The sequence below is a fragment of the Nansenia antarctica genome, assembly GCF_963989245.1.
Source record: "Nansenia antarctica genome assembly, chromosome: 11".
NCBI classification, from domain to species: Eukaryota; Metazoa; Chordata; class Actinopteri; order Argentiniformes; family Microstomatidae; genus Nansenia; species Nansenia antarctica.
In genome coordinates this window covers 27,923,533-27,933,011 of record NC_137681.1, presented here as the reverse complement: position 1 = coordinate 27,933,011, position 9,479 = coordinate 27,923,533, and the positions used below count along the sequence as shown (strand labels likewise).

The window sequence follows — 9,479 nt, the reverse complement described above, 5'->3', positions numbered from 1 at the left end:
TACTCAGAATTCACCTCTCTCACCTCTCACGCTTTGAGCTGCCACGTTTGCAGGAAAAGCACTATACAAATAAAAAGTTATTATTATTATTATTATTATTTAAGTTAATATACAGATAATATACAATATAATATGGAAAAATAGTGCAGAATGTGGACATGTCAAATTGACCTTATGACCTGCTATAATGATAACAACACCTTTCTCACACACCTTTAGTTCTGGTTTCCTAATGAGTTACAGTCTTAGGTCATCAATGGGGGGGTCGCCCTGTCGGACCTATTTACTGTACAACCAGTACCTTCTCCTGGACACACGGTGGTTCATCTGGCTGCTTTATTGGTCAGTTATCTCCCTCAGCATCTCCTGAGTAAGTCCTGCACCCTTTAATGATTGATGCCTTTATGTAACACACGTGTGGGAAGGGTGCTATTCTGACCAGCCAGGGGGAGAATTCACCAAACCCCGTCAAGGATGTATTACATAACTGGATTCTTGTTTATCTGGAGGTTGTACGAAGATTCTGCTGTTTCTGTCATTTCTCTCCATACTTACAGTAATAAAGCGTTTTCCTTCGATAACGTGATGGTTTTAAAATGTCTCAATCTTATCTGTTTTATGGTCTTGCTTGGACACACTTGACTTACTCAATTGTACATAAAACTGACACCTAAAAAAACACAGTAACAACACTATATTTTGCAATTTCAATAGAGAGAGAGAAAAAAAGAGTCTTGGCCTTACGTAGGCTAGAGTTATGTGTCCGTTTAATGTGAACATCAATGGTCAATCATGAATTAATTCGATCTGTCCGCGGTCTTGTTCAGCATAGGAGACACTGGTTGACCATTGTTTTCTCCCTTCTTTGTACTGATTTGAACTAAACTCATAATCAATCAAACCTTTGCACTTGTTTGTATGGTCTCTCTCTCTCTCTCTCTCTCTCCCTCTCTCTCCCTCCCTCTCTTTCCCTCTCTCTCTCTACCTCCCATCAGCAGTCCAGATCCTCACAGACACCCCTCTCCCTCTCTCCCTCCGTCTCCTGGCGGTTTATTACGCATTCGCAAGGTCCAAAGATCACCCTGAGCATGCGTTTGGGTGGTGGGTCCCTCTGGTATATAAACAACCAAGGGCAGACTCTCTATCACATAGCTTCAGTGCTGCTCCACACCTACCTACCTAGCTACCTACCTACCTACCAACCTACCTACCTACCTACCTAACTAACCCCCCTTCAACTACCAGGGGTTTGACGTGAGACCTACTGGGAGACTTCCACCACCAGGATCTGAGGAGATGAACATGGATGCGGCGATGGACGCCATGCAGGGGTACGGGGTGAGCAGCACCCACTACCTGCAGACCAACTACAAGGACGCCCAGGGCCTGTTCCTGTGGGTGTCCTGGGCGGCTGACCTGAGGAACACCTTCTTCATCTTTTTCCCCCTCTGGTTCCACATGAGGGAGGCGGTGGGCATCAAGCTGATCTGGGTGGCTGTGGTCGGGGACTGGCTCAACCTCGTCTTCAAGTGGTGAGTGGAGCTTTAGTGATGATGATGATAATAATAATAATACCGTTTTTTTCTGTGATGATTACTATGAATCAAACCATTTTCATAATGAAATATTAATTCAGTGTGAAAATCATTCAAACTATGTAATGCTCCCTGTTGTTAGTGTTTTGTAAGTCAGAATGTTATGAATGACTGTGTATGCTTTCTGAGTGAACATTGTTGCCAGTGTATGGTTGAACGAGCTTCTTTTGAGACATGAATGAAGTGTTTGGCCAAGATACATGTTAGTAATGCAGAATGTACTACTGCTACTACTACGACTACGACTGCTACTACTATTACTATTACTACTACTATTACTACTACTACTACTACTACTACTACTGCTACTGTTACTACTACTACTACTACTACTACTACTACTACTGCTACTGCTGCTACTGCTACTGCTACTACTACTATTACTACTACTACTGCTACTGTTACTACTACCACTACTACTACTACTACTACTACTACTACTATTACTACTACTACTACTACTACTACTACTACTGCTGCTACTACTACTGCTGCTACTACTATTACTACTACTACTACTACTACTACTGCTGCTGCTGCTACTACTACTACTACTACTACTGCTACTGCTACTGCTACTGCTACTGCTACTGCTACTGCTACTGCTACTGCTACTACTACTACTACTACTACTACTACTACTACTACTACTACTACTACTACTATTACTATTACTATTACTATTACTATTACTATTACTATTACTATTGCTACTGCTACTGCTACTGCTACTACTACTACTACTACTACTAATAATAATAATAATAATAATAATAATAATAATATTATATACTGGCATTACTTTAACTGAAGGAGATCTAGGGAAAATGTCTCCATTATGTGGCTGTAGTGTGGGCTTGATACTGCTTTTGTGAACATCATAATCATTAGAATTTTAAATCAAACACCAATTAACGGGCAGGTTGAATTCAGAGGCTTTGATAGTGTACTGTGTGGCCATGGTACCGTTCACTAGCTCCAGGACAGCGTCTCAGCGTTCTCCCTCTCTCTCTCCCAAGGATCCTGTTTGGCGAGCGGCCGTACTGGTGGGTCCATGAGACACCTTACTACAGCAACACCTCGGCCCCCCACATCGAGCAGTACCCCATGACCTGTGAGACCGGCCCAGGTAAGAGAGGCACAATCTGTTGGGCTCTTTTCCACGTCCGCCATGTTTACAGTACAGGAAGTACAGGATCCTCAGGTCCTGTACCAGCAGGCTACAGAACACACACACACACACACACACACACACACACACACACACATTCCATTGAAGAAACCCCACCCCCCATATGGGGTACAATGACTCTCAGTTCAATCCATACGTAAAAATACTTAACTTAATTATTAATTAATACTTTAAAATAGAATTACTTTCATGATGATGCGGGTACTCTTGAATAAACCTAATGCTGTATGTAAAGCACTTTGAATTGCCCCTGTTGTATGAAATATGCTATACAAATAAACTGGCCTTGCCTTAAGTTCCGTGCCCTTTGACCCAAGCAAGCACCTCCTGTGTTGCCCTCCTGCAGGCAGTCCGTCTGGCCACGCTATGGGGGCCGCTGGAGTCTACTACACTCTGGTCACCTCCATCCTCGCCCTCCTGCTGAGCAAGAAGAAGAAGGCCGCCTCCAAGAACTGGTGAGTTCTAGAACCAGGGTTGCCAGATGGGGCGCGTTCCCGCCGAATGGGCTACTTTTGATCACACTGGGCCGGAAAAAAGCATTTGGGTGGTTGGGCTGGATTAATAGCATTTATAATAATAATTATTATTATTATTATTTTTATTCACCTGCCGAAAAGTAATTAGCGGTTTTCTGACAATATCGGTTTGGAACTGGTGGTTTTTGGTGGATTTAGACTTTTTTAGACTGTGGTTAGGCTGGAAATTGTCAATCCCATCTGGCAACCCTGCTGGTGACATCCCACCTAGGGTTCTGGAACAGTCAACAGTCTGGGGTTGTTCTGCACACCATTCCTCCGTGGTCCTCTCAAAGTTGTTTACAGTTTTACCTGTAAGGTCCTTATCAGTGTCTCTCCCTATCTGTGGCGACCATAGTTGATGATTTACTCTTCAAACTATAATGGAAAACAAAATGTTAAAACAGTTCCATCTACAGCAGTAAAAGCATGTTTACCTGTAGTGGCAAAAGTCCTCTCTCTGAAGGTTTCATGTTTGGTCATAATTATTATTATCTCCTGTATGGATTCAAGTTGTGCTACATCTTGCAGCCAGCAGCCAGACTTCCTTACTTGACTTGAGCCTTTGTTTTTTTCTGTTTTTTGTTTTTCCTGAGTGGGGCAGTCCCACTCATATTTTTTTCATTTTATTGGACAGATAGTGAAGACAGACAGGAAAGTAGGAGAAGAAGGGAGAGAGGGCATGTCAGCAGGGCATGGGCCGGATTTGAACCCATGCCGACATGGGCATATGTGTGCACTGTAGACCGCAGTGCTAGACCACTGGACCACCCCAGGCCACGACTTGAGCCTTTGTATTCCTTGCGGAACATCGGCCATTGATGGACAGTTTCCACCCTGGTCAGTCTTGGGCCAGACAAGAGCAGCCAGGTAGATTAAATACACCAGTGGCGAGTAGCAAGGCGTTGGCTAACGGCTCTTCTTCCTTGTCTCCTGCCAGGGTCCTCAAGGCCACGCTGTGGACGGCCTTCTGGGGGGTCCAGGTGTGCGTCTGCCTCTCCAGGGTCTTCATCGCTGCACACTTCCCCCACCAGGTCATCGCTGGGGTCATCACAGGTCAGCCACCTTTACCTCTCTGACTAATCAATTACAATCGTAGCCTCGCATTTACATTGACATTTTTGGCATTTAGCAGACGCCTTATTACAAAACAACTTACAATCAATACATTTGACTAAATAAGTGAATAATCAATCAACCAGTCGTAGCAGGAAAAGTAATCTAGCTCAGGCCAGCGGCCATTGGCAGTCGTCGTGCTAGGAGAAGCAAGTTTTATTTTATTTTTTTATAGTAGACACTTGCCTAGCTCATCTAGTACAGGGTTCCTACAAGTTTCAACAAGTCACATTTAAGACCTTTTTATACCTTTTTTAGACCTCTTGGACCTATTTGACCTATTCGCGACACCATATGATAGCTTTTTGTCATCCTCGAGGTGATGAAATTAGGGTACTGCCATACATTGGTTCCAGCTTGATTAATTTCCGCGTAAATAGATGTGGTCGGACTGATTTCCTTGCAGTATCTAATTTTTAAGATCTACCACCTCATTTTTAGACCGAATAACTGAAATTTGAGGCCTTTTTAAGCCTTATAAGCTGGATTGCTGGATTTTAGACTTTAAGGCTTTTTAAGACCAGCGCGGGAACCCTGCTAGTACTTTAGCCCACAACATCATCTAGGCTAGAAAACAACAAGCTAGTGACGGTGGTTGGCTACATAGCACACAGTACAGTATGTCTGGGGCTAGTGGGATTGAATGACGCTCCCAAAAACAAGGATGACCATTCTCATGTTGACCTGCAGGTATGGTGGTGGCCGAGGTGTTCTCCAGGGCCCAGTGGATCTATCAGGCCAGCCTGAAGCAGTACTTCTACACCACCCTCTCCCTGCTCTCCTTCGCTGTGGGCTTCTACCTGCTGCTGAGGGCTCTGGGCGTGGACCTGCTGTGGACCCTGGAGAAGGCCCAGAAGTGGTGTGACAGGGCGGAGTGGGTCCACATGGACAGCACCCCCTTCGCCAGCCTCCTGCGCAACATGGGCACCCTGTTCGGCCTGGGGCTGGGCCTGCACTCGCCCCTGTACACCGAGAGCAAGAAGAGCAACGGCGCCCCCTTCAGGGTGGGATGTATCGTGGCCTCGCTGCTGCTGCTGCATCTGTTCGACAGCTTCAAGCCCCCCACCCACACGGCCGCCCTGTTCTACCTGCTCTCCTTCTGCAAGAGTGCCACGGTTCCCCTGGCGACCGTCAGCATCATCCCCTTCTGCGTGTCGACGGCTCTGAGCGCACAAAACAAGAAGCATCTGTAGAGCTTCCTGGTTCACACAGAGAGAGAGAGAGACATTATCTGAACTGGAGTTCAAACTGTGTTCACTGCGGGTGCTTCCATATTTAATATGGATATGATTCCATATTCCATAGTGACCATTATCCCCAAATAGCCCAATAGATCAGGGGGGGGGGGGATTCCATCAACGTCGCTAAAGGAAAATGTAGTCTTTAGTTTTGCTAGACTTATAAAAACTCCAGGGTTATTTTAATCAAACATAAGCCTGGATTTTCCTTTAGCGACATTGATGGAATAACCCCCCAGGAGACAGTTGTTGTATTTGTGTACGGTCACTGTTAATGTCTACGCTTTTCCATTTGACATCTTTATGAACACTGTGGACACTTGTGGATGGGGGCGTTTTACCAGCGTTTATCCAGCGTTTTACTCAGTGGACCCTGTGATTTGTATGCATCAAATGTGATAATGTATATATATATATAGTGGTTTGGTTTCCTGGAGGACTCAAGGTTTCGAGTTCAAGAGGAGGCCAAAGTAAACCTCATTTTGAAGTAAACCTCATTTTGAAGTAAACCTCATTTTGAAGTAAACCTCATTTTGAAGTAAACCTCATTTTGTAACAAGACCAGGTGGACAAGCTACATGACCGAGAGAACAAGAGGTCATCAGAGTCCAACATCTCACTCAGGACTTTGGCGGACTGCTTTCTATTCTTAAACGACGTTATTATTTGAAGTATATATTATATATTGTTTGTTTTGTAAAGGTATTATTTTCCTGTGGAAAATATTTTTTGAAATTCTGCCAGATATTTATAATAAAAATGTTTATGACTACCATGTTGTGACTTCATCATTCGTCTACAGTTCATACTCTCGCACACAAAAACCTCCTGAGTTTTAAGCATATTGTGACGTTAGAATTATAAGGTTCTATCTCTATTTTTGTCAAAATTTAGTTTTTTACATAATCTGATCCATTAGGTGTTTATTAATGCCTGTGTGGTGTTATTTTTTTAAATGTTGACATTTTTGAGTTAGTAATTAATAAAATACAAAGCTCACAAAACATAATGGAATGTAAAAACTTTGACGCTCAATATCTCTGAACTACCCTAAACGGAGATAGAACCTGATAGTTCTAACCTCACGACATGTCAATGAAATCTACCATACTGGAGGACTTTGTAGCAGTTCCCTGCTCGTTTTATCAGAAACGTTCAGCTTTTCTGGCTGCCTGACCCTGAAACCACAATACTCAATATCAGCTGCTGTTACGCCCGTCAACAGCAATATGACTGCAGAGGAAAACACAAGATAAAGAAATTGGCTACTTACATATAAACAGAGCCAAAACCCTGGGCCTAACATAATAATTAACTTGACTAGAGCCCTGACCTTTCACCTCCCTCGGGTACTGTACACTGATGATGTGGATCCTCAGGTCACATGGCTGACTATGGACATTCAATATCTGACGATAATGGCAGTGTTTCTATATCAGTGTTCCTATCGATGAATATGTAAACAACTGGAGCACCTGGGCCTCCAAAATGCCTGACTGAAAATAATCCAAATGTCCAGACAGGATTTTACTTCAAATATATACAGTGCTAGATTTATTATTCTTATTTTGGATGAGTTCAACACAATTATAAAAGACACAAAAAACACTGAAGATCACAGTACACATTTAAAAATAAATAAAAATAAGATATCATCTTAAATTACATTCAAAATTAAATGTACTTTCTTAGTCTGATAATGATCATATTCACATACAGTAAAGACTTGAAGACAATTCATAATCATATTCCCCTTCTTTAATTCTATATTTGCACAAACATTTGACTATAGCAGTGACTGACTCTCAGACTAACCTCTCAAAGGGCTGGTGTGAGGATGTTGCATGTTTTTGTTCCAGCTTAGCACCGACACCCCAAATTCAACCAATCACAGGTCTTCATTTAGGACCTTTCCATGATGTAATCACTGATATAACATGATGGGATTGGTCAGAGCAAACCTGTCACTACACGGAAGGGAGGGAGGAAGGATGTGACAGAGGCAGGGTGTACCCGCATCACTCCTCCCCTGGGGGGCGCTGTGTGCTGCTCCCCTGCAGCAGGGCCTCCGCCTCCCCCCGCCGGCCCAGACAGGTGGCCTTGCCCTGGAAGCGGCCGCCCTTCCCTGCCCCCTTCCCCTGGAGCAGCTCCAGCACCCTGCAGTGGACACACACACACACACACACACACACACACACACAACAACCACGCGCACACACACATACACACATACACAACAACCGCGCGCACGCACGCACGCACGCACGCACGCACGCACGCACACACACACACACACTCCATTGAATAAACCCCACCCCCCACCCCATTGGGGTACAATGACTCTCAGGTCAATCCATACGTAAAAATACTTAGACCGAGAGCAGACCCCCCCCCCCCCCCCCTCAGACCCAGAGCAGACCCCCCCTAGTGTTCTTACCGTGGCCCCATCTCAGTCACCAGTCCCGGGGGTCCCGCCAGCAGGAACAGCCCTGCCCCCTTCTCCTCCCCCACGGTCAGGAACACCAGCGTCTGAGCAGCACACACCTTCACTCACTCACTCATCTCAAACCTGCACTTATTCTCCCAAGGACAATTGAGGTCACAAGTTCTGCATGCGGGGAACCTCTAGTGTAAGGCAGTCATTTGAGCGTGTCAAACATGTTTACACACAGGAGTAGGAGATGTTTACAAGTCCAGAAGAGAAGGCATTGCTCATAATTCCAGTGTAAGAGGAAAACATCGGTGAGGAAATGTGTTAAACTGCCTTCCAACAGAGAGATTTCATTTCACAAGTTGCTGTACATTCTTACTGTACCTCAGGGCCTATATAAACTCCTCAAAAAAAGTTTGGAAACGTTATTTCAGTCGATTCTTCTTTAATAACAGTTTTAAAAAACTCTCGTTTTGAGCTCCAAGTGCTGGCAGGTGTATGTCAGTCACAGGTGTGTGACTGGCACCTAATTGACAGGAATGATATTCTGGGGCCAGTGGCGATCCCATATCTCCAAAATCTGGGACCTAACTCCATCCTCCAGGATGACAACGCTCGCCCCCACAGAGCCAGGATCACAGAGCACCTTCAGAATCTGGGAGTGGAGAGGGTGGAATGGCCTGCCGTGAGTCCAGACCTCAACCCAATTGAACACTTGTGGGATCAGCTTGGGCGTGCTGTACGTGCCAGAATGACCAACGCAACCATGTTGGCTGACTTGCGGCAAATCCTAGTTGAGGAATGGGATGCCGTCCCACAGCAGTGTGACCAGGCTGGTGACCAGCATGAGGAGGAGGTACCAAGCTGCGTTTAGCTGTGTTGCTCATTCCACAAATGCATGATCCTTACAAGTTGTACCTCGTTGTAAAGGTGACTAATCAGGCTTTCCAACGATATAAAATACAATACCAATTGGTATTATTAAAGGGGAGGAATAATCAACCAAAATAACGTTTCCAAACTTTTTTGGAGGGGTTTATATATATATATATATATATATATATATATATATATATATATAAATGCTGTACGTTCTTACTGTACCTCAGGGCCTATTTCATTGGCTATGATGTTCATGAACTCGTTGTCTCCCTCTTTCCTGTGAACAAAACAAACAAACATTCCATTTAGAATCAATTTAGCGTTGTTGATTATTCCAGGCCGGTCGCTCTCTCATCCAGTCTGAACACAGCGTGTTTCTCATGACTAACCCACAGTCAGACTAAGAAGGGATGTCCTTACTTGTGAAGGCTGAAAAAGTGGCCTCTCTGTGGGTCGGTCTTGAAGTTCTGGGCTATGAGAAGGGCCATGTCTCTCAGCAGGCCCACGTTA

The 9,479-nt window shown here is 44.5% G+C and overlaps 2 protein-coding genes across 3 annotated transcripts in view; one reads left to right on the top strand and one right to left on the bottom strand.

Moving 5' to 3' along the window:
• Positions 1 to 1,145: 1,145 nt before the first annotated feature.
• On the top strand, positions 1,146 to 6,431 carry g6pc1a.2 (glucose-6-phosphatase catalytic subunit 1a, tandem duplicate 2). The gene is made up of 5 exons (XM_080542124.1): positions 1,146 to 1,532; positions 2,615 to 2,724; positions 3,134 to 3,242; positions 4,243 to 4,358; positions 5,109 to 6,431. Exons 1-5 carry the CDS (start codon positions 1,297 to 1,299, stop codon positions 5,609 to 5,611), a joined length of 1,074 nt encoding a protein of 357 aa, XP_080398250.1. The 5' UTR covers positions 1,146 to 1,296; the 3' UTR covers positions 5,612 to 6,431.
• A 776-nt stretch (positions 6,432 to 7,207) lies between these two features.
• The window catches only part of aarsd1 (alanyl-tRNA synthetase domain containing 1), a 21,315-nt gene continuing 19,043 nt past the window's right edge, over positions 7,208 to 9,479 (bottom strand). Inside the window, exons 9-12 of one of the 2 annotated variants that reach the window (XM_080542122.1) lie at positions 9,390 to 9,479; positions 9,192 to 9,246; positions 8,094 to 8,185; positions 7,208 to 7,813 (exon numbers count right to left, since the gene is read on the bottom strand). The exon at positions 9,390 to 9,479 is cut by the window's right edge and continues 2 nt beyond it. In XM_080542122.1, the coding sequence (XP_080398248.1) occupies positions 7,675 to 7,813; positions 8,094 to 8,185; positions 9,192 to 9,246; positions 9,390 to 9,479 (376 nt within the window). In that variant the 3' untranslated portion in view covers positions 7,208 to 7,674. Of the gene's footprint in view, positions 7,814 to 8,093; positions 8,186 to 8,253; positions 8,743 to 9,191; positions 9,247 to 9,389 lie in introns of those variants that run through there. The other variant, XM_080542123.1, reaches the window with a different exon arrangement.